Below are 26,479 nucleotides of genomic sequence, written 5' to 3'. Positions count from 1 at the left end.
GCGTCATCCCGCGGCGAATAACGCGGGGGGGTGACTGATGGGGGGGGGAGGGCTGGGTCGCACGCACACGCGTGTGGCTGCACGCACACGCGCACACACACACACACACGCGAGCACACCCGTGCACGCGGCTGCACACACGCAGCAACGTGCACGCGTACACACATGCGCGTGTGCCTTCACATACCCCCCACCCCCACCGGTATAAATCTCGCTGCGCAACCAACCCCTTCCCCCCCAGATTGCAAACCCAACCCCCGCGCTCGGTGCCGGCTCCTCCCGGTCCCGCCCCGCTCCGCCCTCGCGTGGCCCCGCGCGGCTCCGGGAGCACCGCGCGATGATCTGCGGCCATAGGGGGCGGCCCCGCCCCGAGCGCAGCGGGGGTGTCTTGGAGAAGTTGGGTGAGTGTCCCCGCACCGTGGGCCCCGCGGTTGGGGGTCCCAAAGGCTGGGAGAGACCACGTGGTTGGGGGGATCTCCGTGGTCAGGAGTGAACTCCGTGGTCGGGGTTCCTGCTTTTGGGGTCCATGTGGCTGCGGGGGGTTCTTGTGATCAGGGGTCCCCATGGCTGGGGGTCATCGTGGTCACGGGAGTCCCAATGGTTGGGAGTCTAATGATTGGTGGTCTCTGTTGGAGTCCTCTGTGGTTTTGGGGGTCTCCATGATCCGGGGAGGGGGGTCACTCATTGTTGGGGTGCCCATAATTGGGGGTCCGCCTGGTTCGGGGGATTTCCCATGGTAAGGGGTCTCCATGGTTGGGATCCAGTGGCTGGGAGGTCATCGTGGTAAGGGTCCTCATGCTTGGGGGTCCCTATGGCCAGCAGTCCCCATGGTTGGGGGTCCAATGGTCAGGGATTCCCACAGACAGAGCTTCTCCATTGTCCCTATAGTTTTGGGTCTAATGGTCGAGGGTCCCCATGGCTGGAGTTTCCCCATGACTGAGGGTCCCCATGGTCAGGAGTGTCCCTGTGGCCAGGGGTTCCCACGGATGGGGGGGGGTCCAGTGTTTGGGAGTTCCCCACAGTTGGGGGTCCCCATGGTTGGGAACATCCATTTCCCATCCCTGGGAGCGGTGCGTGGCCACCGGGGCTGTTCTCAAGGAGTGGTTCCAAAAAAATAAATAAAAAGGAGGAAATAATTTCATGGAGAATGGACGGAAATGTCCCGGCAGAGCGGGTGTGCAGTCACTGCCAGCCTGGGGACAGGGCTGGGGCTGGGGAGGGTGGGTGGCAGCCCTGCTCCTGGTGCTCCCACACAGGATTGCAGCAGCTTTGCTGCCATTGCACGGCCCTGGCCGAGCTCTGCAGTGTGAGCACGGCTGTGTCCGCTGCTTGGCCGTGTCCCATCCCTCCCGGCTGCACAGTGCAAGAGGAGCTGATGGCAGTGGATTGTCCCATCCTGTCCCATCCCATCCTATTCCATCCCATATATCTTGCCCTATCCCACCCCATCCCATTCTGTCGTGTACATCTCATCCTGTCTGTTCCTTCCCCCTTCCTTCTCATCTTACTTGGACTTGGCCGATCATGTTCTACCTATGCTGTCATTAATGCCATCTCAAACCATTGTCCTATCCTGTCAGTTTTGTCCCATCCCATTCCATCCCAACCCAACCTATCCCATCCCATGTTATCCTGTCTGTTCCTACCTTGTCCCACCAGTGCCATCCCATCCCATGATTTCTGTCCTGTTCCATGTCATCCTGTCCTGTTCTGTCTGTCCTCTCTCATTGTGTCTGTCCCACTCCACTCCACCCCACCCCATCCCATCCCTTCTGTCCCATCCCATCCTCTGTGTCCCATCCCATGTCACCCTGTTCTGTCTATCCTATCTCAGCATATCTCTCCTGTCCCATCAGACCCATCCTGTCATGTCTGTTCTGTCCTTTCCCATCTCATTACATCATGTCTGTTCCACCCCATCCCACCCCATCCCACCCCATCCCACCCCACCCCACCCCACCCCACCCCACCCCATCCCACCCCATCCCACCCCATCCCACCCCATCCCACCCCATCCCACCCCATCCCACCCCATCCCATCCCATCCCATCCCATCCCATCCCAACTCCATCCCAACTCCATCCCACCTGACCCCAGTCCACCCACCCTACCCCACCCCACCCATCCCATCCGTCCCATCCCACATCATCCTGTCCCGTCCTGTCCCCCCTCAGGGCTGTCGGAGGATGAGGACCTTCAGCTGATGCTGCAGGGCTCTCTGCTGCGCAAGGTGACTTCGCGGCGGGCGAGGGAGCGGCTGTACCGCCTGCAGGAGGACGGGCTCACCGTGGTGTCCGCGCGGCGCTTCAGGAACGTGCCCTCCAAACACAGCTGTGAGTGCCGGCGCTGGGCCCGGGCCCTGAGGATGGGGACACTGCTGTGGGTCTGGCATGGCTCCCAGGATGGCCGGATGGGCCGACCCTAACCCTAACCTAACCCTAACCCAGACCCTATACGGGACCTGGCCCCCAACCTGGAAACCCACATGGTGATGCTCTGTGCTCCCCATCCAAAAACACACTCTGCCACGGACCAGTGCCTCCCAATGTTATCCCACTGCAGTTGATTTTATTCCATGGCTTTCCAGTGCACCCGGTGTATCCTATTGCCTCTCAGTGCATCCCGATGTACCCCACTACATCCTGATATATCCCAGTGCCCCCCAGTGCCTCCCATGCACCGTAGTGCCTCACAACCATATCCCATTACATCCCATCACATCCCTTGCCTCCCACTGCATCCCAGAATATCCTATTCTATCCTATTGAATCCCAGAGCATCCCATTGCTCCCAGTGTATCCCATTGCATCCCTGTACCTCCCAGTAGCTTCCAGAGCCTCCCATGGCATCTCATTGCCTCCCAGTGTATCCCATTGCATTCCAGGGTATCCCACTATGTCCCAGGGTATCCCATTGCATCCCATTGCCTCCCAGGGCATCCCGTTGCCTCCCATTGCCTGGGATTTGTGACTTCAGCACAGCCCATGGGGACACTGTGGTGGCTCTGTTGTCCATGGGCGCTCACTGGGGACCGTCCTTTTGTGTCCCCGCAGTCTCCGTTGTGGACATCGCGGCCGTGCGCCGGGGCCACCAGTCAGAGGGGCTGCGCCGGTACGGCCGTGCCATCCCCGAGCAGCACTGCTTCACCATCACCTTTGAGGGTGGGCGCAAGAACCTGGACCTGGGGGCACGGGATGAGGACGTGGCACTGCGCTGGGTGCGGGGGCTCCACACGCTGCGGTGGCGGCTGCGGGACATGAGTCAGAGGGAGAGGCTCGAGCAGTATCCTGTGGGGTCAGTGAGGGGTCCTGGGGACATGGTGGGGACAGTCTGAGGACAGCTTGGGAACATCTTCAGGACATCTTGGGGACATAAGAGGGACAGCCTGTGGGTATTGTGGGGACAGCGTGGGGGCAGCTTGGGGTTACTCTGGGGACAGTTGGAGACATACTGGGGACAACTTGGGGCGGCCTAGGGGTGTGTTATGGACATGTTGGGGATATGTTGAGGACAGCTTAGGGACAGTTCAAGGACAGTTTCAGTGCTTTCCTTAGCTCAGCACAGCTGGATCCATGGCATGCTGCAGCGTGCTGATAAAGACAAGGACAACAGGATGTGCTTCCAGGAGGTGCAGAACATGCTGCGCATGGCCAACATCCACATGGACAGCACCTACGCCCACCAGCTCTTCAAGGTACCCTCTGTCACCTGATGTCCCTGTCTGTCACCATCCAGACTAATCCAGGGGACAGAGGGCTGGGAACAGTGACAGTGGGGACACAACCCACACAGCCCCATGACCCAGGGAATCAAGGCTGGGGACAATGGCAGAAGTGACGTGACCCATACAGCCCCATAACCCAGGGGATGGGATGATGGGGACAAGGACAGAAGGACATGACCCATACAGCCCCAATGTGGCCTATGCAGCCCCAAGATAGGGGACACTGGGATGGGGACAGGGAATCTCCACATCTTTGGGTGCCACCTTGCCACATCCATGGTGGCTGAGATGAATGGAAGACACCCAATGGGACTTGCACATTCCCTGGATGCCCCTGGGTAGCTGAGACCAGCAAACACATCCCAGCCCAGGTGGGTCCTTTGGCATGTGGTCCTGGTAGGAATGTGACCACTCTGGTGATGGGCGGTTGGAGGACCAGGAGCTGGAGGACTTCTGCCGGCGGCTGCTGCGGCGCCCGGAGCTGGAGGAGCTCTTTGGGCTCTATTCGGGTGAGGACTGCGTGCTGGCAGCTGAGAAGCTGAGGGATTTCCTGCAGGACCAGGGCGAGGAGGGCACCTTGCACCAGGCCCGTGCCATCATCCGTGCCCATGAGCTCAACGAGAAGGGTAGGGATGGGGCTGTCCCCGCTGGAGGGTGGGTGGCTGCCCATGGGTGCCATGGGGGCGTGGTGGTGGCCATGAGGTGGGCATGAGGTTCTCCAGCACTGGGAAGAGTGTCCCTTTGTCCCTCTCACAATTCCATGGCAGTGGCCTTGCCCCATTTGGTCATGGAAGCGAAGGTTGGGATGGACACCAAGGGACCTCCATGTGCCCTACTGCCATCCCAGGGGTGAATGTGGCACTGCCATGGGGCAGCGGTTTGGGAGCAGTCACCTCCATATCCCCGTCACCAGCAGGATGTGGGAAGTACACCAAGGGACCTCCATGTGCCTTGGTGCACTGTCAAGTGGGGGACACTGGGGTGGGGACAGAGGACCTCCACATCTTGTGGGTGTCACCATGACACATCCATGGTGGTCGTGCAGTGAAGGGATGGAAGACACCCAATGGGACTTGCATGTCCTCTGGGTGCCACAGTGCCTGGGGTGAGCGTGCACTGCCAGGGGTCATCCGTATGGGGACAACTCATGGAGTGTCACTTCTGCTACGTCCCCCAGCCCAGCAGCAGGACCTGATGACACTGGATGGCTTCACAATGTACCTCTTATCATCTGCTGGTGACATCCTCAACCAGGAGCACACCCAGGTGCACCAGGACATGAGCCAGCCCCTGTGTCACTACTTTATTTCCTCATCCCATAACACCTACCTGACCTGCATCCAGATTGGAGGCACCAGCAGCACCGAAGCCTACGTCAGGTGGGTGCCATGAGGTGGCCGTGGTCATGGCAGGGCGTCCTGGGTGACACAGGGACTCATCCAGTGGTGGTGGCCCTGCTGACATGGGGACTCACTGGGTGACATGGGTGGCACGGAGTGATGTGGGGACTCATCCCACGGTGTAGGGCACTGATGATGGGATGTCGCTGCGTGGAGCTGGACTGCTGGGATGGTCCCAACGGGGAACCCATCATCTGCCATGGCCAGTTCACCTCCACCATCCTCTTCCGTGATGTCATTGAGGCCATCCGTGATTACGCCTTCAAGGTGAGACTGGTGCCCTCAGCTCTGGGTTGGGCATTGGGTGCTGGTGCTCAGTGCTGCCCACCCCCATCCTTGTCCACTAGCGATCACCATATCCGGTCATCCTCTCACTGGAGAACCACTGTGGGGTGGAGCAGCAGGCCACCATGGCACAGCACATGAAGACCATCCTTGGGGACATGCTGCTGACACAGCCCCTGGAAGGACAGGACCCCAGTGTCCTCCCATCCCCAGAGGTAAGGCCTTCTGCTGTGGTGTCCCCATGTCCCCAAGCATCCCTGAGCTCATTCCTTCCTCCTGCAGCAGCTGAAGGGGAAGATCCTGGTGAAGGGCAAGAAGCTGCCCGACCCACGGCATGAGCCCTGCAGTGTCACCTCCATCCTGGATGAAAAGGAGGAAGAGGAGGCAGAGGAAGAGGACAGGCTGCAGGTTGTCAATGTCCAGGGTCTCCTTTACTTTGGAGTCTTTCATTTCTTGGGTTGTCCATCACTTTGGGGTCTCTATCACCTGGGGGTCTCTATCATCTTAGGCTGTACATTGCTTTGGACTAAGATCTTGGATTGTCCACCGCTTTCGGGTCTCTGACATCTCGGGCCGTCCGTTGCTTTGGGGTTTCTAACACCTTCAGTTGTCCATTGCATTGGGGTCTCTGTCACTTTGGATTGGCTCCATAGGGCAAAGATGCATCGCACATGGCCCCGGAGTTGTCAGCCATGCTGGTGTACTGCCAGGCCACCCCCTTCCCCGGCCTGGCCCAGGCCCTACAGCACCCCCAGCCCTATGGGATATCCTCCTTCAACGAGAGGAAGGCCCGGAAGCTCATCAAGGAGGCGGGTGAGGGCAGTGGGATGGCAATGGGGTCAGGCACAGGGGTGAGGATGGAGCTGCTCCAGCCTTTCCAGTATATGGGTTGTGGTTCTGGGTTGCTGAGGTGGCCCCATGGGTGGGGGGCATTGGCATGGGATGCTCAGGGCTGGTGGGAATGGGGGTCTGGTGAAAAGGTCAACATTTGGGATTTGGTGTTTGGGTGCGGTGTGTGTGTTGGGATCATGTCTGGGGATGAGATGAGGTTCAGGTTGTGGGGTTCATTGGGATCCAGTCTCAAAAGTGAGGGTCTGAAGTTTGGGGTGTTTGAGGTCTGGGGTACCCATGGGTGCAGTGGCCCTATTCCCACCGCACTCCACCCCACCCAACTGCCCCACCCAGGCCCCGCATTTGTGCACTACACCGCCCGGCAGCTGAGCCGCGTCTACCCCACGGGACTGAGGTTGACCTCCTCCAACTACAACCCCCAGGAGATGTGGAACGCTGGTTGCCAGCTGGGTGAGCCCCCAGCCCCATTCATCCCCTGAATCCCTACATCCACCCTGATGACCCCATCTCTGTCCCTGCAGTGGCCCTCAACTTCCAGACGCCGGGCTATGAGATGGACCTGAACACCGGGCGCTTCCTGGGCAATGGGGGCTGTGGTTATGCACTGAAACCCCAATTCCTGCGCAGCCCCCACGGCAGTGGCAGCCCCCGTCCCCTTGTGCTGCACATCAGGGTGAGGGTCTCCTACTCCTGCCACCTGCATCCCATATGGGTGACACCAACCCCATACCCAGCTACGTGCCACCTGCCATCCTCTCCCAGTGTCCCTTCCCATGGCGACCCCGTGATGCCACCCCGTCCCCCCCGCTGTCCCCAGGTCATCACAGCACAGCAGCTGCCAAAGCTGAACCGGGAGAAGCTCAGCTCCATCGTGGACCCCTTTGTTAGGGTGGAGATCTATGGGGTGACAGCAGACTGCAGCAAGCAGCAAACTGCCTACAGGAGCAACAACGGTGATCCCATTACAGTCCCCATTCCTCCCAGTGCATGTCAACCTGGTCCCGTTACGGTCCCCATTCCTCCCAATATGTCTCAATCCAGACCCATTGTGGTCACCATCCCACCCAGTACATCTCAGTCTGGTCCCATTGTGGTCCCCATTTCTTCAAATATACCCCAGCCTGGTCCCACTTTTTCCCCCAGTATATCCCAGTGCCCCATTGTGGCCCCCAATCCTCCCTTTACATCTCACCCTGCTCCCATTATGGTCCCCATTCCTCCCAGTACATCTCAACTCATCCCATTGTGGTCCCCATTCCTCCCAGTACATCTCAACCTGCTTCCATTACGGTTGCCATCCCACTCAGTACTTCTCAGCCCAATCCCGTTATGGTCTCCTCATCCCACCCAGTACATCTCAGCCTGCTCCCAGTATACCCCAGTCCCTGGGCACCGATGGCCCTGACACACTCCCTTAGGCTTCAACCCGCGCTGGGAGGAGACGCTCACCTTCCAGCTGCAGGTGCCCGAGCTGGCGTTGGTGCGCTTCGTGGTGGAGGACCACGACAGCATCTCCTGCAATGACTTCGTGGGGCAGTTCACGCTGCCGCTGGGCAGCATGCGGGAAGGTGGGTGCCCCGCTACGGGGGGAGGGGACAGCTCCGTGTCTCCAACTCAGTGTCTGCTCTGTCCCCCCCAGGCTACCGCCACATCCACCTGCTCTCCAAGGACGGCGCGTCCCTGTCCCCTGCCACGCTCTTTGTGCACGTCAAATGCAAACGCCCGTGATGTTCCCATGGCCAACGTGCTTCTCCATGGGGCTGGGGACACCCTGAAGGGTCAGGATGGGGACACTGCTCGCCAGCCAGGGTGACAGCAGGGCTGCCTGGGGTCCCCAGTGGGGTAGGGGATCTTGTCTGTGTCCCATTTGCTGGCGCTCACACCCCACTTTTCCCCTCTGGCTGAGACCAGGAAGAGATGGGGACATGGTGACAACCAGGACAGGGTGGCCCAGCCACCACGTTCCCAATGCATCTGTTGGGAAAACATCAGCATCACCAGCTCCATCCTGATCCTTTGGGCTGCAGGAATGGTGCCTGCCACAGTGTGCCCAAGGAGACACTGCCACCCCAGCCATGGGGCTGACCCTCCACGTGGTTTGGTGCTCAAGAACTGCTGACAGTCAGAGATTTGTACCCAGTGCCCATCGGGTGGAATAAAGGTTTATTGAACAGCCTGCCCCACGTCCCCGTCACCTGCTGCACCTCCAGGGGTTGGCTTTGGGGACAAAGGGAGGAGATGGCTGAGCTCCTCTTCTGACGCTCTCCCCAGTGCTGGGGGCTTGATGGAGCCTTGTTCACCCCACTGTCCCACAGCCCCAGAAAGTCCCACGTGCTCCTGGCTCTGTACTCGTGGCTGATGTCCCCGTCACCCTTGGCTCTGTGGGGCACAGGAGGGGACGTGGAGCTGCTTGCATAGTAGGGGACAGGGACACTGGGAGTGCATAGACAGGCACGTGCAGCTTTGGAAACCTTTGGCATGGAGATCGAGAGTGATGGAGCGAAGGAAACAAATGTCTTCTTGGGAAAAACGGTTCCATGGAAGAATCCGATCCTGATCCTGAGCCTGTTCAGGAGGCACTGGGGCAGTGGGAGAGGCTGAGCCCCCAGGAAGGCTGATGGCACGTTGTAGGGCATGCAGGCCGGACTTGGATGGCGTGGAGAGAAAAGTGTCCGAGCACAGCGTGCTGAGGCGGCATGGGGTGGCAGATGAGGACGTGCTCCAAGCTGGGTCCCCCACGTCTTCGCTCCGGTGAGCACTGAGGGTTCGAGTCTCCAAGGCTGGGGAGAAGGGACAAGGCATTGCTTGCACAAATAGCCCTTAAAACCAAACATCGAGGTGCTCCCAAGCAGTGAGGGATGGCACCAAGGAGCAGGCAGTGGCCTTCAGCAGCTGAATGCACTCGTGCCAGTTTGGAACAGGAAAGATTTAAAATATATATAATATATACTTTTATTATTCACCCGTTAACTCCATTATATGCCAATCATGAGCTAGTTTCAGCAGTTACATTCCCTCGATCATGTCTTTAGGAGGATGCAATTAAATCAAAACAAAGGAGAGCACTGCCAGTGCCTGGGGACGCAGTCAGTGACATCGGTCAGGGCTGGCTCACTTCCACGTGGGGCCACTTTTAGCCAGGCCAGGCTCCTCGGTGACACCGTGCCATCCTCACAGGGTCACTTACTGCAACACCAGTCCGACCTGGGGAGCAAAGAGATGTGGGTCGCAAGCAACAAGTGAATGCTGCCTCAAACCCAGCCTGAAGGGGTGGACCTGCCTGCCCGTTGCTGCTGGGAGGGCTCCAGCCCCAGACCCCACAGCTCCCCGGGTGAGGAGCTGCTCGAGCAGCCCCGCAGAGCTCTCTGGGAGCTCAGTGATGGAGCAAAGCTGTGCTGAGGAGCGTGGATTTGTACCCTGTGGGCGCTGTGTGACTCAGATCAACCTGGACATCACAGCTGGAGGTGGCAGAAATCCCTAATTCCACACCTGTCAGACCTCACACCTCTAACGAGCTGTCTGCAGGCTCTCCTGCTTTCGGGATGGCAGAGATCCTAATGACTGCCAGAAGTATTAATGAGCTGTCGTGATGCCACACGGACAGACTGCAGGAGCACCGTGCTGAGCGGCGCGACGGCTCCTGGCCCTCCAGGGCTGCTCCCAGTATGGTTCTCATCCCACTCAGGACTCCCAGTGAGCTGGATGGATGCTGATCCACAGCACTGTGGGGTGGAGCAGTTCTGCTCCCTCCAGAGGGGCTCTTGTTGGTACTGTCTCACCACAGTGTACCACACCAGGCTGACACACAGCCCACAGTGCTGCACGGTGGCATCCGAGACACAGAGAAGTGACTGCTGCCCCCACTGGTGTGTATCTGCCAGCCCACAGCCATAACTCCCCGCCTCTGGAGCCCGTCCCACACCCCCTCTGTGCTGGAGGACCCCACTCACCTTCTCTGGTGCCATGCTGGGACATTTCCAATTGTAAAGGTAATACTGCAGGTTCCCGTCCCCAATCCCAAATTTCAGCTTCTCCAGGAAGGTTTTGTTTTCCATGAGATCCAGTGCATTGAAGACATCAAATCCTTTCTGTATGAGCAAAAGACAAAGCCATCCACTTATGTGCTGAGCAGCTCTCCTGTGCGTGCGCTTCCTCACCCCTCTCTGGCCCTCTGCACCCCAACAAATGAGGACGATGAGAGTCCAAACCACCCGGCCCTGCTGTGCTCACCGACTTGGCAAGGATGAGAGCATCGCTCATGAGGTCGATGAGAGGCGTTTTGGTGTGGACGTTGTAGAAGGAGTAAGCAGCTTTCAGACTCTTGTGGGTTGGGTGGTTCATGATGGTGGAGGGCAGTGTGTAGAAGCTCAGGAAGTCTGTCACCTCCCCTGGGGCACTCTGAAAGGCAAATGTGACACCTCAGCGTGTCAGGGCCGGGTTAAAGCCCACCCAGAGCCTTTGAACTGCAGAATGGGAGCACTGATCTGTCCTCTTCTGTGCTCTCAGAGCAGCCAGCTGTTTCCTGGAGGGGTAAAACTCCCTAACCCACATGGGGTTTTCAGTTTTGTACATGCCGTATGGATGGGTTTCAAGTTATGGCTTTGGCCTAGACCCCATATGCATCACTCCATTCCTGCCTCTACAAATGTGCTTTTAGTTTCCCATCCATAAAACCATGGAGACGTGGTGCTTGGGGATGTGGTTTATGGGTGTGGTGGGGATAGGCTGGGACTCAGTGACCTCACAGATTTTTTTCCAACCTTACTGGTCCTAGGAGTGGGTATGGTGGGGATGGGTTGGGGGTTGGTGATCTTGGATGTCTTTTCCAACCTTAATGATTCTAAGGGCTCCCCGAGAGCTGGGGCAGCCCCCACATGGGAAGCAGCACCCTGCAGCAGCTCACACCAAGAGGATCCCAAGAAAACAGCCCTGCCTTGTCCCTCCCCTCACCTCCACCACAAAGGTGTCGATGATGTTCTCCTGAGGTAGGAACCAGTGCTCCACCTCCTCTCGGCTCATGACAGGCGTCAGGTGGAAATGCTTCAGGTACTCCGTCAGGAGTTTGTGCACTGCAGGGATGTCTTTGTGCTCCATTGGCCGCAAGCCGGGGGTCTTCGGGGTCTGCAGAAAGCAAGAAAAATCATTTACACCACTTATAGGGCAGCTCTGTCCCCAGAGGACTGCCTTCACTCCCCAGGTGCCTCTGAGCTGAGATGTGAGCCTGAGTTTCTGCTCAGAAAGCAGCAGCTATAGAAAAGCAGCCTTCTCCAAATGAAACAAGCAGCTCCCTCCACCAGAAGGAAACAAACAAGGGGAGGGCAGGTGATGGCAATCTGAATGCTTTGTTTTTCTCCTCTATCCAGATGGGGAAGTTCCCCAGCAGGACAACGGCGGTGACAGAACCCATCAGCGTGACTGAAGGACTGACCCAACTCAAGGTCACGCCGAGGCTGTGTTTGGACAGATGAAGTCTGTCATATCTGCATTCCTGTTCTACCAGGAGGACGGGATATGAGTCACCGTGAAAAGAAAGATCACAGGGGTTGTGAGGATCTGCCCTTAAAATGCAGGTACCCAGGTAAAATAAGCAATGATGAAATAGAACCCAACGGGTTGATAAAGCCATTTACTTCATAAACCAATGCCAGTTTTCCACGCAGAGGATTCGGCCTCAGCTGAGGTCTGTGTGTGCACGACTCCCAGCTCACCCACCTCGGGCAACCGGTAAAGCTTCATGGTGCGTTGCATAGTCATGTTCCTGCTCAGGTGGGAGAATTTGACCTCGATGAGTTTCCGAGGATTCAGGGAGCGGTGCCAGTACCTGCACAAACACATCTGCTGGGGAGACTGTTCCTGGACAGCGGGAAGGAGCATAAGGTTCTCAACGCTGCCATGAGAGGGCAAGCGAGAACACTGCAAGGGGGATGGCCAGGAGCTCCCGAAGAGAAAAACAAGAGCGTGTGCTGCAGAGCCTCCTGCCTTGTGATAAAGGAGCAGCTTAAGCAAAGCTGCTGGGATAATCCCTGAAGGACGCTGCAGGGAGGAGAAACCTGGGCTGGGGTTGATGTGTGCTGCCCCTGGGAGTCGCACACTGATAAGCGCAGCCATCCTCATCCTCTGCAGCACAACAAGGGGTGGTCTGCAGTGCTTTTCGCCGGTCCTAAATCTTTTCAGAGAAATGCAGCTCACCTGCATGTCCCCACGGGCTTTGGCAGCACCACTCCTGCTGTGTAAACAGCCTGAAAGATCCCCTCCAGGTGAACCCGCCGCGTGATCTCACGGATCAGGACTGGAGCCACTCGTTTCGAACGCAGCTTTTTGTGGACGCACAGGAAGTTTATCTCCACCATCTTCTTCTCTCTGGGGAAAGAAACAATGCAGAGTGTGAGATCCAACTGTGCTGACCAGGGTCCAATGCCCTGAGCAATTTCATTCCAGCTCCCCTGAGACACAGAGAAGTCAAAGTCCCATGGAAGGCCAAGGGGCGACGTCTGGCTTTGGAGGGCTTCCCTTGAAGCTGCTACACAAGGTTTTCCCAGGAAATATGGTCTCCAACCAGCCCTGGAGGATTTCTGTAGGGGAAAGTTCTATGCTGATCTTACTCGTGGTGTAAGCAGCCTTCAGGGCTGTTAGCTACACAGCATCCTTGCACAGAACCTTGCAGCCCATCCTAAATATCCCCCACCTTGTCCTCAAAGCAGCCAAGCATCTCCATGGCTGAAGAGCATCAACCTGAAACGCCACCAAGGGACAGGGTGAGAAACTCACCCAAGCAGCACTTACGTTTCATAGATGTGGATGGTGGCAGGAATCGCACTGATAAACCCAACCAGCTTCTTGCTGGAGACCACTCTGACACCACAGTGCCACTGAGGCAGCCAGCCTGGGGGACGCAGCGCCCTGGAGAGGAGACACACGCTGGTGGTCACAGCACACCCAAGGTTCTACATGCACCTCCAGCTGCCTCCTGCCTCCCTGGGACACCCCAGAACCTGCTCTGGGCGACCAAGAGACCCAGACAGGAAGACAAGAGGTGGCCAAAGAGTGGCAGCGCAGGAACGCTGGGAGGCATTCCTGCACCTTCTGGCCAAGGCCACTGGTGACACAGGAAGAAATCAGAGTTCCTCAATTCATGAATGCCCCGAGGAAACTGCAGCTCAGCTGTAACAGGTCTCTAAGTGCTACTGCCAGCAGCATTACTTGGCAGTCACCTTCATCCTGCAGTTCTGGGTCACTGGGAAGCAGCTGCAGTGCTATGGTCGGGGTTAAGCCCGCAGCATCCCACACCCTCTGCTCTGCAGCTGTGCTGCCACTCACCACAGCAGGAACTCCGGAGAGTAGTCGAAGCGGAACATGTTGTCATCATCTTCCACATAGTTCTCGTTCAGCAGTGTGTACAGCTCCTTCAGCTAAAGGAGAGATCGAGCAGGTCAAGCGAGTTATTCAACCACCACCATTCAACTGCTGAAGCCGGCAGCCCTGAACCAGGACCCAGAACACTTCTGGCGTGGCTTCAAGGACCCCAAAATCACCTTCAGCCATCCAAGCACTGAACCGTGCGATGGGGACTCGCACACAGAGCTGCCCCTACTCACCACGCCTCTGTCCCCAAGGTCCAGTGCATCCCAGGTGAAGCCCTGGGGCAAAGTGTATGGCTCCTGGCGGATGTTGTCCTTGTCTGGTTCAACGGGGCCGTGGGTGTTCACCACTTCTCCTACCAAAGAGAGCAGAGAGCTATGAAAATTATCTCCATCCCCAAGGCACCTTGTCTGACCATCCCCATAGCACCTTGTCTGGGCTCTCTGCACCTCAGCCTTTAGGCAGGCAAAGCAGCCACAGTGGCATGACTGCCAAGAGAAGCTCATCCCACTGATGAAGAATTGCCTTCAAATGGCACTGAAAAAGTTTCCAGGCAATAAGGAGGCAAGCAAAGCCCAGAGCAAGAACTGCCCCCATCACATCTGGAAGTGCTCACCCACGGCACTGCCCTCTGCTCTGAGCAGAGACCTGAAATCTGGCCCCAAAATCCTACAGCCTTTTGCTATCAGACCCTAAACAGCTTCGTGTAACACTGCCTGCTTAAAACACCAAGATGGACAGCGGGACTGTCAGCCCGAGCACTGTCAGCAGTTTGGAGCACTGTGGCTGTTTGGTGCCTCTCCTTCCCCACCCCTTTCACACTGTACCTCCCACCTAGCAGGGTTTACAGGCGCAGAAGCAATGTTTGCCATGTCAGGATCCTCTGGTGAAAGGAGCAAACACAAACCGGGCTTTGCTGCCTCGGTAACCCTGTGCCTGTGGTATCCCACAATGATTTCCCAGCACAAGCACAAAGAGGGACCAAAGCTGGGTATCACTTCCAGCAAACAGCCCTTTGAGACTGAACAAAGCCTCAGACGGGTGCTGACAGCATGAAAAGAGAATCAAACGCAGAGTTTGCAGCAAGAGGGGTTGGGAACAGCCTCGTGAAGGTCGTGCAGGCAATCTGCAACTACAACAACTTGAGATAAACCTACATACAATGCTCCCAGCTCCTGTGAGGGCTTCCTGAGACAGCCCGGGGGCTACAGGGCACGTACCGAGCTTGGGCACCGGCTGCGTGTCCCAGAACTGGTAGCTGCGCTTGCTGGCCTCCTCCATGGTTTTGGCAGGACCCTGACCTACAGAGAAGAGCTCAATAGCTTTCTGAATCTCCTGGATCCTCTCAGCGGGCAAAGAATTGACCTGAGGGCAAAAAAAGAAGGACAAAATGAGGATGCTAAGCTTGTAGGTCTGTGTTTCAGCTCCAGGCTCCTTCCCAAGGCTCTGGCTGCTAGTCCAGGGCAAAGCCAAGAGAGGCAGACAGCCCCTGCTGCTGTTCTTATGTTAATTAAGCAAAAATCAACACCAGGGAATGTTGTCCAAGAGTAGGAAAATGGGTTTGTTGTGCTGGCAGCTGGGCACGGTGGCACAGAGAGGCCGTTCCCTGCCATCCCCACTCTGATTTCGGGAAGAGCAGCTGAGAGGCGCCAGTCTGAGCCTTTCAGTGGAGCTGGCTTTGATACCCAGCAAGGGCTGCATTCACCCTGCAGCAACACCCCCTGCAGCAGTGGGAATTCCCATGCACAGAGCCAGGAAACCGTTCTAAATGTGAAGGCCCCCGAGCAGCCAAGTGCCTGAACACAACAACACGCAGTGTCAGCTCTGGGATAATCTATGCTTGCCCTGAAAGGTTTGGGATGCTCACCTTCATTGGCTGGTCCTGTGCCTGGTCAGGCTGATCTCCTCCTTTTTCTTTCTTCCGTTTTGGTTTCTTTTTCTTCTTTTTGGCTCCACTGTCATTTGCTGGACTCAAGCCACTAGGGAACAAAAGAAACATCATTGCATCTTTTGGGTTGGTTTGTTTTTGTTTTTGTTTTAGGACACTTATGCAGTCTCTGAAACACTCTAAGGAAAATAAAAGCTCCCTGTTCCAAACCCTGGCCTCACAGTCCCCTTCCTTCCCTTATCTCCCAGATGAGGACCATGCACTGATTGAGTTTGGAGGTACCTCTGGATGCACTGGGGTCACCTGAGTTGGTGGTCAGGACCAAGGGCTCCCTAACCCCATGGTTAGAGGCTCCAGCAGCTTCTGCACCAGGAGAAACCTCACAGTCAAAGCCAAGAGATTTCTGTGCATGGATCCTCAGTCCAGGGATCCACACGGCATCGCTCCAGTCCAAACTTCTGATCATTTTATCAACAGGTAGAAGGGAGAAAAACCTCCTGATTTATGAGTGAAGATGTCATTAGCAGGAGGAAATCAGAGCTGAGCATTTTGCATTTGCAGCTGGGGAATGAATGCAGCCCATCAAGCACGGAGGAAATGTAATGCAGCGAATGGGAGCTATGCCTGAGTCCTAGGGATTCACAGCCATGCTTGGAGGGATTTTCAATTTTAAACCCACTTAGCAAAGCAAATACCAATGGTTAGAGGTGTTTTCTATTTTAAAGTCCATTTAGCAAAACAAATAGTGTACCAAATCCCCTCAAACTCCCCAAATTAACCCTCCTGCCCTGCAGAATCGCAAACATCCCCAGTCGCAGAGCTGTACTCCATCCCATCTGTCAATGAACAGACAGCTCTGCCTGGAGCCCATGGTTCTCCCAGATGTGCTCACAGCCTTTTTCCTTTCCTATCTCGTCAGCCCAAGAGCTGCTCTGATAGATAACGCGGGTGGAGAAAGGCACAGAACTATTTTGGCACTTGGGGACATGGGTTGGTGGCATAGTGGGGATGAGGTTGGCTATCTTCTCCAACCTAAATGATTCCTGAAAGAGATGTTAAGGCACTGATGAGGAGGTGATCTGAGAAAGCCTCAGCAGTGTCACTGTGCAGTGCCTGAGCTGCATGTGGCTGCATGTGATGGAGTGATGGCATTTCTGCACAACAGGAGGGTGGCTGCTGTTGGATGCCTGCACTTGTGCGTGGGCTCTGGCACGGTCCAGCACCGCATCCTTATCTCTGAGTTGGACAGAGATGGGGTGAGGCTGCAGGAAGGGTTGGCTGCACGGCCGCAGCCACAGGGCTGTGCTCAGTGGCTCTATGTGCAGGTGGAGGCAGTGATGAGTGCTGTCCCCCAGGGGTCCATATTAGGACTGGTGCTCCTCAGTACTGTTATCAGTGACACAGAGGATGACACTGAGTGCACTGCAGCACTGTGCAGATGACACCACAGAAGGAAGGGACTCCATCCAGAGGGACCTGGACAGGCTCCACAGGTGCCCAAGGCCCCTGCATGAGCCCTGGGCAGCCTGACCTGGTGGCTGGCAACCAGCCCATGGAGGGGAGCAGGAACGCATGAGCTTTAAGGTCCCGTCAAACCAAAACCTTTCTATGATTCCAACTCCTCAATGCACAGCCATGCTTAGTAATCAGAGAGGTGACGGATGAGGAGCTGCGTCTGTCCCACATTTAGATGCTAGAAAATCCTCCTGACAAACCTGTGTGGCTAATTGGGTGCAGGTAATCTCATTAGGCTGTGGGAACAGGCAGATGGCAGGGACACCACAGTGCAGGGCAGCAACACATTATCACTGTGATGTGTTCTGCATCAAACCAGAAACAGCAATGAAAGGCCACTTTCACACAAAGGAAATGAAAATAAACATGAAAGTGTGATTCTCTGTTGGAAAATAAACTCTGCTTCACCACAGAGAGCCACTTCCCAGTGCTGACACAGAACCAGGGCGGGGGATCTCAATTCCTCTTTCCTGTCCTTAAAAGGAAAGGAAGTGCTGCTACAGCTCAGTAATAGCGCTGAGTTCCTACAGCCTTGAGCCAAGAGCTGATGGCTCCAACTGGGCACTGGCAGAGGGACAGCCCCAGGCACGGCTCCCAAACACCTCCCCTTTGTGCTCTGTGCTGGGGACAGCACTCACCTCATGCCTCACATCACCTCACATCTGCAAGGATGTGGCACCTGGGAACACGGTTAGTGGACACTGGGATGGGTTGAGGTGTGACTGGATGATCTCAAGAGGTCTTATCCAACCTCAATGCTCTATGAGTGGGCACGGTGGGGATGGGTTGGGGTTGGACCGTATCTTAGAGGTCTCCCCCAACCTTAATGACTGTGATTAACTTAACAGCACCCAATCCATCCTTGCCCATACCTCATTCAACAGCCACCATTCCTCTGAACCGCCGTACTGGGAAATCATGCCAAGAGGGCACAGCAATAGTGATTAAATGCCATGTCTGCCCTCTGCTTGGCTCTGGTTCCTGCAAACCTAATCACGTAAGAGAGGAGGAAAAGAAAAACCTTTCCAAGCATGGCTAAACCCATTAAAAGGAGACATGATGCCACACCCAGGAGGCAAATAAAATAGAAATGCACATCTGTGCTGCTATAAATCAGCCTCTGTAATACATTTTGCATGACCTTTTATTACCAGACAGACAAGATCACTGCTGAGAGATGCTGGGATGGGGAAAGAAAGACCCTTCATATGACGTGGGTGGGAGCCTGGTAAGGCTTGGATGCACCATGCAGAGGCACAAAACCTCGGTGTGAATGATGCGAGACCACAGCTTGTGTCACTGTGTCATCACTTCACACCCCGTGCACCCAACACTATTCTGACGGGTGACAAGCAGGTGGCATTGGGTGGCACTGGGTGACATGGTGATGCTGTAGGAGCCAGCAGCAGATGGAGGCAGCAGGATGGTACACACCAAAGACACAAAGCACCCAGAATTCGGCACAAAGCTGCAAGGATCCCCGAGGTCTCCGCCCCCAGCCTCCCGCCCAGCTCCCATCCACGCCACGACCGGGCCCGACCCTGCTCAGCTTCAGCACACGCTCTCACACACAGGAGTGAATGGAAGCTAAACGGCCCGCCCCCACGCCGACCGACAAGCGGCTCGCCCAATCGCAGCGCGCGATGTTATCTACCGGCCAATCAGCGCGCGCGAGGGGCGGAGCGCCGCACACTTCCCGGCCGCTGCCCACCTCAACGGGCCCCGCGGCCGCCCCCGCCCTGCGCTCACCCCCTCTTCGAGCCGCGCTCCGCTTCGTTCTCGCAGTCACTGCAGTGCTCGTGGTCGTTCTCCTCCGCCGACGGTCGCTGAGGTCTCGTTGGCGGCCGCCTCACTGCTGTCTCACTGTCGTCCGCCATCTTGAAACGGGGCCTCGGCGGCTGCCGCACCCCCACAACAAAGCGCGCTGTGATTGGGTGGCGCGCCGCGGGGTATGCCGGGAGCGGTAGTCCGCGCGGGCAGGCGGGGGTCGGGCCGGGTGTGGGCCGAAACTACAGCTCCCGTCAGCCTTTGCCGCTCCCCACCCACTTCCTGCCCGAGGTGTCGGGCCGATCCCAATGCGGGCGGCACTGATTGGCTGAGAGCGGCACTCTGTGTTCCTCTCAGCCAATCGGCGTGCGTTACACTTCGTGGTGCGTGAAGCCGGCAGCTGGTGAGTGTGTGAGGGAGCGGGCCGGGCTCAGTCCGGCTGAGGGGCTGCGGTTCGGGGTGTGGCGGCGGCAGATTTCCCCACTGAAATCATGATTAATTTATTTTGTTTCCCGTTTTAATTTCATTTTTCTGCCACTGCCGAGCCCCTGGAGCTGGGCTCGGAGTGAAGTTGGTGCCCTTTGGCCTTCAAACCCGGCTCCTCGGGTGTGTACCACTAGGCCTCTCTGTTCTGTGTGGTAAAATCGGTGATTTTTCCACTTTTTTTTTCCCTGGTTTTGTCTTTCTTGTTTGTTTGATTTAGGTGGTGCAGCCCAAACTGCTCTGTTCTGGGGGAAAAGCAGCATCTGGCTCCTGCCCATAATGTCTGCAGGAAGAGACACAAACCAAACCCTCTGCCATTAAACACTACACCCACAGCACACTGATACTGCACACCCTGGGTCTGATATGCTCTCTGTGGCACCATGAGAGCTTACAAACTCTGGCTGCGTTTTGTGCCCCGGTGCTTTGTGCTGCTCCTTTACCCCTCAGTGATTCTGCAGCTGTCTGTGCACAGAGGTCTGTAACAGAGGGATAGAATGAGGTTTGTTGGGGCCACATAACAGAGACAGAAATAGATTCATTGGGATCACATAACACAGGACAGGAATAGATCTGCTGGGACCAGGTCCCAGCTGAGGCTGCAGCTTGGGATTCCTGTGCTTGAAAATGCTGTACTTAACTTTACATGTTCAGGAGAGTTTTATGCTTCTAAACACGGGAGAAGAGTTTCTCCATACAAAGCTGCGTACTGATGGCCTGAGCCCCTTCCTCTCCCCCTTCCTCTCCCCCTTCCTCTCCCCCTTCCTCTCCCCCTTCCTCTCCCCCTTCCTCTCCCCCTTCCTCTCCCCCTTCCTCTCCCCCTTCCTCTCCCCCTTCCTCTCCCCCTTCCTCTCCCCCTTCCTCTCCCCCTTCCTCTCCCCCTTCCTCTCCCCCTTCCTCTCCCCCTTCCTCTCCCCCTTCCTCTCCCCCTTCCTCTCCCCCTTCCTCTCCCCCTTCCTCTCCCCCTTCCTCTCCCCCTTCCTCTCCCCCTTCCTCTCCCCCTTCCTCTCCCCCTTCCTCTCCCCCTTCCTCTCCCCCTTCCTCTCCCCCTTCCTCTCCCCCTTCCTCTCCCCCTTCCTCTCCCCCTTCCTCTCCCCCTTCCTCTCCCCCTTCCTCTCCCCCTTCCTCTCCCCCTTCCTCTCCCCCTTCCTCTCCCCCTTCCTCTCCCCCTTCCTCTCCCCCTTCCTCTCCCCCTTCCTCTCCCCCTTCCTCTCCCCCTTCCTCTCCCCCTTCCTCTCCCCCTTTCTCTCCCCCTTCCTCTCCCCCTTCCTCTCCCCCTTCCTCTCCCCCTTCCTCTCCCCCTTCCCACTCCAGCCCTGCCCACATCACAGGGTGTAGAACATCCAGGGCTGGATCCTAACCCACTCTGAAGGGGAAGGCCCCGTGGGGAATCAGGTGCTCACTTGGCAACAAAGCTCAGGATTTACATCAGCCTCTTGGAGATCACTGATGTTTGTTGTGACTGCCCTCTCTGAATTCCCTCTTGTTGCTGGAGTTAACCCTGTCTGTTTGACAAGAGGAAGGGAATGCACATGGTGCTCCTGTGGGCTCTGTGTGCTCACAGCAGCCATGGAGTGAGTGAAGCTGCTGGCAGGTGCTGCTGGCTTTTCTCTCTTTGCTCTGATGAACTGCCTTCAGCTGCTGCTGAGCACATCCAGCGCTCTCTGGGTCCCATTTGTAGGACTGAGTTGTGACACAGGTGTCTTTATCTTGCAAAAAGAAATCACACAGGTCGTCAGGGTTTAGGGCAGGAGCAGCAGTGTGAACTGAGTTTCCCTGGCCAGGAGGAGGCCGAGGGGCGGCCAAGAGCAGCCCACGACTCCAGGAAGGTTGTTACTAAGGGGATGGAGCCTCTCTGAGCCGGTTTGGCAAGGGGCCGAACCTGCCCCAGGGCTATCAGGAAGCACAGAGCTGTGCGTTTCATTCCCCTTTGCGAGCTGACAGCCGCGAGCACGCTGCTCGGAGCCGTGATTTCTTGCATCCATCGCCCTGTCCATGCGGTGTGTGCTGCTGCTGACAGTGCCGGCTTCCAGGTAATGCAGTGATGCGATTTACTTGCAGGCTTCTGTTTTCTGCGTCCCGATTATGTCAGAGGTAGCTTGTCTCCTCTTGCTCCCCATCTGTTGAGATCAAGCAGGGCTCACTGTCTGTCCTCGTGGGTTGAAGTGCTGGGTGAATTCTTCCTGTTGTCACCGATCCTGTGTCACCCTGCCAGAAATGTTGGGTGTCCTCTGATTTGGGATGCTGTAGGCAAGGCACAGCCAGAATTCCTTCCCATGCTCCTGGGAAGCCTCGTTTAACCTGGCTTTGTTCTCCTCCTTCAGCGTGGGCACCCAGCTCTGAGGGGTGCCAAGACTCTAACAATGTCTCGGTGATTCCCTGAAAATGTATGACTGGGCTCTGAATGAAGTTGCCTGTTTGGTATAAATATTTGATGAACAGAACAGCCACGGCCTGGCACGTTTTCAGCTCTCTTTCTGTTTCAGAGCGCGATGTTCCTGGTCGGGCTCTCGGGTGGAATCGCATCGGGGAAGAGCACGGTGGTGGCCGTGCTCCGGGAACTGGGCTGTGCCGTGATTGATGCTGATGTTATTGCCAGAGAGGGTTCGTTCTGCATAGCTGATCTTTCTCCCCGATGTTCCCCTGACAACTGGGATTGATGCGCGGTGACGCGCAGACGGCAGAGGGTGCTCTGGGTACATTAGATCTGCTTCCCTCCCATTCTCCAGTCCGTGAGGATGTGTGGAGCAGCTGTCTCAGGGGATTGGAACCAAGATGTATTTCTAATAAAAAAAAAATGCCATGGGAGATCTTGCCCTGAGTTTCCCTCTCCAGGAGTGCAATGCAGTCAGTGCTTCCTGGCTTTAAAAGCAAGCTCTTGGCGAAAGAAATGCATTTCTCCTTAAAGTGGGTCCCGTGAGCTGATCTGACCTCCTGAGCCCCAGGACCTCACCCTGTAACTCAGTTACACCGGGTGGTATCTCTGAGCTGAAAGAATTCCTCCAGTGCTGGATGTTAATACAGAGAAATCCATCCACAAAATCATTTGTGCCTTAATGTGCTCAGAAAAAAAAAGGAGGCTACAAAGATCTCAGCTCAGAGGGAGTTCAGTCCGTGCTCCTGCACATCTGCACCTTGCTGCGTAGAAATCCAGGCTTTGGGTCTGCAGCTGAGCAGCAGTGCAGGCTATATCATTTCAAAGTGCTTTTCTGTTTGTTGAAGAACTTACCTTGTAGCCACTCAAAGCTGCAATGCTCTTACATTTTATTGCACTGTAATTCCCCTGGAGGTGTTGGAAATTTGCTGGAGGTGCTCAGAGCCCTCGGAGGCCGTAGGAAAACACTATGGATGCTTGATGTCAGTTTTCTACCAATCGCTTCGTTTTTCTCCAATTCCTTTTTTATGTGTGTGTGCTTACTGTACGGATCTCACCCACCCTGAAATGGCCCCAACGTGAAATTCCAATGGAGAAAGAAATTGGTCTTAAAGACTTTTATTAGGTTGGCCCACGGTTACAACCTGTGGCAACGTTCCTGGATTTCTGAGAGAAAATTACATCTGGTCTGTCACTCTCTGTGGCCAGCCTCAGCTTGATCTTAATTACGTTTTTATTATTTCATCCTTTCTGTTGGTCATTTTGATGCCCGTTTAACGTCAGAGTCCCCCCACATACCTGCTGGGAATTGATCTCTGAGACGTTTGCTGCATTTGTTCTCACAAAGAATTTGGTGGCTGAGGCTAAAAGCAGCAAAACACCTTCGTGACAGCCAGAGCCGGTGGTGCAGCACGTCCCAGGCGGTCGTGGCGCTGAATTAATGTCCCCAAGGTGCTTCGATCTCCAGGTGTCAGCCCTCGGAGGGACCTTGGGCTGAGAGTTTGCAGAGTGCTGCCTGCAGCGCCGGTGCCAGGTGTCTGCTGGTGCGTGCTGGCAGGCAGATGCGCTCTCAAGCTCTGTTATTTAATGAGCAAACCTCATTTGAGGCCGATCGCTGATGCAAACGCTGCCTGTGCTGTGCAGTTGTCTCTGACCTCCGGCTGTTTCATGTTGTCAGTGGTGCAGCCCCACCTGAAGGCCTACCAGCAGATCGTGCGTTACTTCGGCCCCGAGATCCTCCTGGAGAGCAGAGAGATCAATCGTGAGGCGCTGGGAAACATCATCTTCTCCCAGCCGGAGAAACGGCGGCTGCTGAACGCCATCACCCACCCCGAGATCCAGAAGGAGATGCTGAAGCAGGTCCTTAAGTACTTTGTGCTAGGTAAGGGGCTGCTGGCTGTCCTCAGTCACTCCACTCTCCGTATCAACGTGGTGAAAGGGACAGGGAAGGGGACAGAAGCAGTGCTGAGTGACAGCCTTTGTGCTCTGCCACTGGTGGCCTTTAGCGTCAGCGCTTGGCGTATTCATCACTGCCCTTCCTGCCTTTCACTGCTGCCCTTCACATTCTTCTTCTTCGGTTTAAAGTACATCTGCAGGGCCTGAGAAAGGCATTGTGAGGCCTCTTTGGAGATTGCTCTCTGGATAATGTCATACCTTCTGAAGTGGCCAAATATTATTCCCCGCTCCCAGCCTCTCTGGGCTTCAATGAAAGCTGCAAAGCACTTTTAGTCTCGATAAGGTGAGAAATGGGCTGACAGCTGCGCTTTCCAAAGTCCCGCTTTTCCCCCTGATAAATATAACAAATACAGCTGTCAGACTAGGTCTAATCAAATACCAGATAAGATCACCAGCTGTTTTGGAGGTCTCCGTGTAGACAGAAGGATGTCTTAATAGAGTCAGTCTGGTTTTGTGGAGCTTATCAAAGCTGAGCTGCGTGACAGCTGAATAGGGCTGTGCAGGGACCCCAAGATTTGGGGTGGAAGGAGCAGAAGGTGAAGGAAACAACAGGCAAGAGAGCTGGGAGCTGAAGCACCACGAGTTCTGAGCCCAGGCTGCAGAGTCAGAAGGAAGACCCTGTCCTGCCCCTTGGCGAGAGTGCAGTGTGTGTTCAGCAGGCTGCTTTGTCCTCATTAGTCAGGTTTTAATGATTCGGGATAGCTGGATGCTGTCTCCGAGGATTGCTTTGTAAGGAAAGCTCTATTGATCAAGCCATAGGGCAGTGAGAAGCGTCTCCAGATAGAGATGCTGCTAAAATGGTGGTTTGTTGGAGGGCTGTGCATTTGCCCAGGACCTTGTTGCCATGGCCTGGTTGGTTGGGGGCGTGGGCTTCAGAGCAGAGCTGTCTTCAAGGACCTCCTTGCTCTCTTTGGGAAAAGTGGAACTGCTTAGCTAAAGCTTTCTGAAAGGGAGGAAAACTAAGCTGGAAAATGAGCCGGGAAACATCGGCTGAACTGACTGCAGCCTGGCAGAGCCTCGGACAACTGAAAGAGAGAAGAGCAAATTCTGCTGTGGGCACTGCTCCCCTGGAGAGGCCGGCGACGACGTGTGACTGCTGCTCCTGCCAGCGCTGCACAGCCGCTTCCATTTGAGCTTCTTGTTTCATCTCCTCATTATATTTCTGCAGCTTCACCTTTGGTCTGAGATCATCCAGGTTAGGGTTGGTTTTTTGGTTTTTTTTTTTTCCCCTGCAGAAACTTGGAACGAAACCATTTCCTCTCTCTGAGAGGGAGGAGGGCTGCTCTCCCTCGGAGCAGCTGCACTCGTGGAGCTGCAGAGTTTTGCTGGAGCAGCTGCAGTGCACGTGCAGAGCGTGAGGCTGCTGGGAATCCATGTAACTGTTCCTCCGGGGGGTGTTGTTTCTGCAGGCCACCGCTATGTGATCCTCGACATCCCTCTGCTCTTCGAGACCAGGACGCTGACCAGGTTCATGAAGCACACCGTCCTGGTTTACTGGTGAGTGCTTCGTGAGCCGCGAGCCCTGGGACGCCGCCCATCGCTCAGCGCTGCCCTCTGCCCTGCAGTGACCCGCAGACCCAGCTGGCACGCCTGAGGAGGAGGAACGGGCTGTCCCAGGCTGAGGCCGAAGCACGCGTGGCCTCGCAGCTGCCGCTGGATGAGAAGCGCAGGATGGCCACTCACATCATCGACAACTCCGGCGACCGCGAGAGCACGCGCCAGCAGGTGCTGAGGCTGCACGCCAGGCTGGAGGCTTCCCTGGGCTTCCTGTGGGCACGGCTGGCGGTGGGAACAGCCGTGGCCGTGCTTGGAGGGCTGCTGTACCTCCTCCTCCAGCATTTCAGCTCTTAATTCACCTTTTTAAGGTGTATTTTTTTTTTTCTTTTTGCGGTTGTTTTCCAAAGGCCTGGATTTCCAGGTTTGAAAAGGGCACTGAAAGGCCACCTGTTTTAATGAGCTTTACCAGCTGAATGCAGACAGTGGGGTGAGGTTTCTCCTACAGACTTCCCAAGGTGAATGTGAGTTTTCTTCCAGCACCGTCTCCCATCTCTGTTCTTTAACTTTCTGCTCAGGGCCCACCTGTGGGGTGGGACAGCTCCCATGGAGGGGACGAGTCCCTTCTTAGCCCCGTGGAGATCTCAACAGTGGCATTATGACCTGTGGTGAATTCAAGTAGTTCAGCCTCTTCCATGGCAGTGTCTTTATGGGGATAACAGGTGGGCTCTCAGGTCTGGCTCTTGCAGCTGGGTGTCACCAGATTGATCCCCTCCTCCTGTGCTGTGGGATTAGATATGGGATTTCCCCTTCGTTCACATTAAACCTGCGTGTGGGGACCAGCAGCACATCATTCCCAAAGGCTGAGTGTGCAGCTGCTCACTGCCCCTCCGCCCTGTGTTACTGCAGCCTAAACAACCCCATGAGCATTACCTTCCAAAGGGGGATGATGCTGAGGGTCTGATGCTTCCCCAGAGGGGCTGAGACCTGGGGGCTGCCCTGTGGAAAGGCACTTGCTGCTACTGGGGAGCGTGAGCGCAGGCGAGGCGGGTGCTGGATCTGGGCGTTTGTTTTAATAAAGCACTAACCAGCAGACGGTTCCCTGTGGCTCTGAGAATTCCGGGCTGCAGCTCTGCTCTTTTCCTGGCCTTCTCCCAGGCTGTTCCTATGCCGGGGCACGGCTGCGCTCTGTAAAGTTCATTGTGCGCAAGCAAAGCTTATGAGCACGCTTGTGTGTTCCTGATGCAGAGCCCGGGTCCCAGGAGCTCCTCAGCCTTGGTTCCTGCAGGGCCGTGCTCAGCCCTGGCTCCGAGCTCTGTTCTCAGCTCTGGGCTCCAGGGCACTGAGCGCAGTGGAGTGTCCAGGTCCTGTGTTATGTGTGG

General features: G+C 56.1%; 3 protein-coding genes across 7 annotated transcripts; 2 read left to right on the top strand and 1 right to left on the bottom strand.

The window, feature by feature from the left end:
* Positions 1-323: 323 nt before the first annotated feature.
* Positions 324-8,261, top strand: PLCD3 (phospholipase C delta 3). Of its 2 annotated transcripts, none has more exons than XM_065747713.1 (15): positions 324-401; positions 2,175-2,333; positions 3,054-3,282; positions 3,565-3,694; positions 4,125-4,350; positions 4,902-5,103; positions 5,250-5,391; positions 5,472-5,624; positions 5,692-5,817; positions 6,063-6,222; positions 6,595-6,711; positions 6,783-6,934; positions 7,079-7,214; positions 7,680-7,829; positions 7,901-8,261. In XM_065747713.1, the coding sequence occupies exons 1-15, from the start codon at positions 338-340 to the stop codon at positions 7,987-7,989; spliced, it is 2,235 nt and encodes a 744-aa protein (XP_065603785.1). In that variant the 5' UTR covers positions 324-337; the 3' UTR covers positions 7,990-8,261. The 2 variants fall into 2 exon arrangements, with proteins under 2 accessions (XP_065603785.1, XP_065603786.1); XM_065747714.1 differs by having other exon boundaries at positions 5,692-5,850.
* Positions 8,262-8,407: 146 nt separating this feature from the next.
* Positions 8,408-18,931, bottom strand: NMT1 (N-myristoyltransferase 1). The gene is made up of 12 exons (XM_065747716.1): positions 18,773-18,931; positions 15,488-15,599; positions 14,841-14,985; positions 13,857-13,975; positions 13,579-13,670; positions 13,045-13,161; positions 12,451-12,621; positions 11,974-12,082; positions 11,212-11,382; positions 10,492-10,659; positions 10,212-10,349; positions 8,408-9,465 (listed from the first exon to the last, which is right to left on the bottom strand). The coding sequence occupies exons 1-12, from the start codon at positions 18,898-18,900 to the stop codon at positions 9,445-9,447; spliced, it is 1,491 nt and encodes a 496-aa protein (XP_065603788.1). The 5' UTR covers positions 18,901-18,931; the 3' UTR covers positions 8,408-9,444.
* DCAKD (dephospho-CoA kinase domain containing) lies at positions 17,699-26,190 on the top strand. Of its 4 annotated transcripts, none has more exons than XM_065747719.1 (5): positions 17,699-17,713; positions 21,760-21,877; positions 23,326-23,529; positions 25,013-25,100; positions 25,169-26,190. In XM_065747719.1, exons 2-5 carry the CDS (start codon positions 21,766-21,768, stop codon positions 25,452-25,454), a joined length of 690 nt encoding a protein of 229 aa, XP_065603791.1. In that variant the 5' UTR covers positions 17,699-17,713; positions 21,760-21,765; the 3' UTR covers positions 25,455-26,190. The 4 variants fall into 4 exon arrangements, with proteins under 4 accessions (XP_065603791.1, XP_065603790.1, XP_065603789.1 ...); XM_065747718.1 differs by lacking the exon at positions 17,699-17,713 and adding an exon at positions 19,163-19,193; XM_065747717.1 differs by lacking the exon at positions 17,699-17,713 and adding an exon at positions 19,675-19,750.
* Positions 26,191-26,479: the final 289 nt, after the last annotated feature.

Source organism: Cyrtonyx montezumae, unplaced genomic scaffold (assembly GCF_038088225.1).
Source record: "Cyrtonyx montezumae isolate F1298 unplaced genomic scaffold, pur_monq_1.0 scaffold_48, whole genome shotgun sequence".
Taxonomy (NCBI): Eukaryota; Metazoa; Chordata; class Aves; order Galliformes; family Odontophoridae; genus Cyrtonyx; species Cyrtonyx montezumae.
This window is presented reverse-complemented; position numbering and strand designations above follow the sequence as displayed.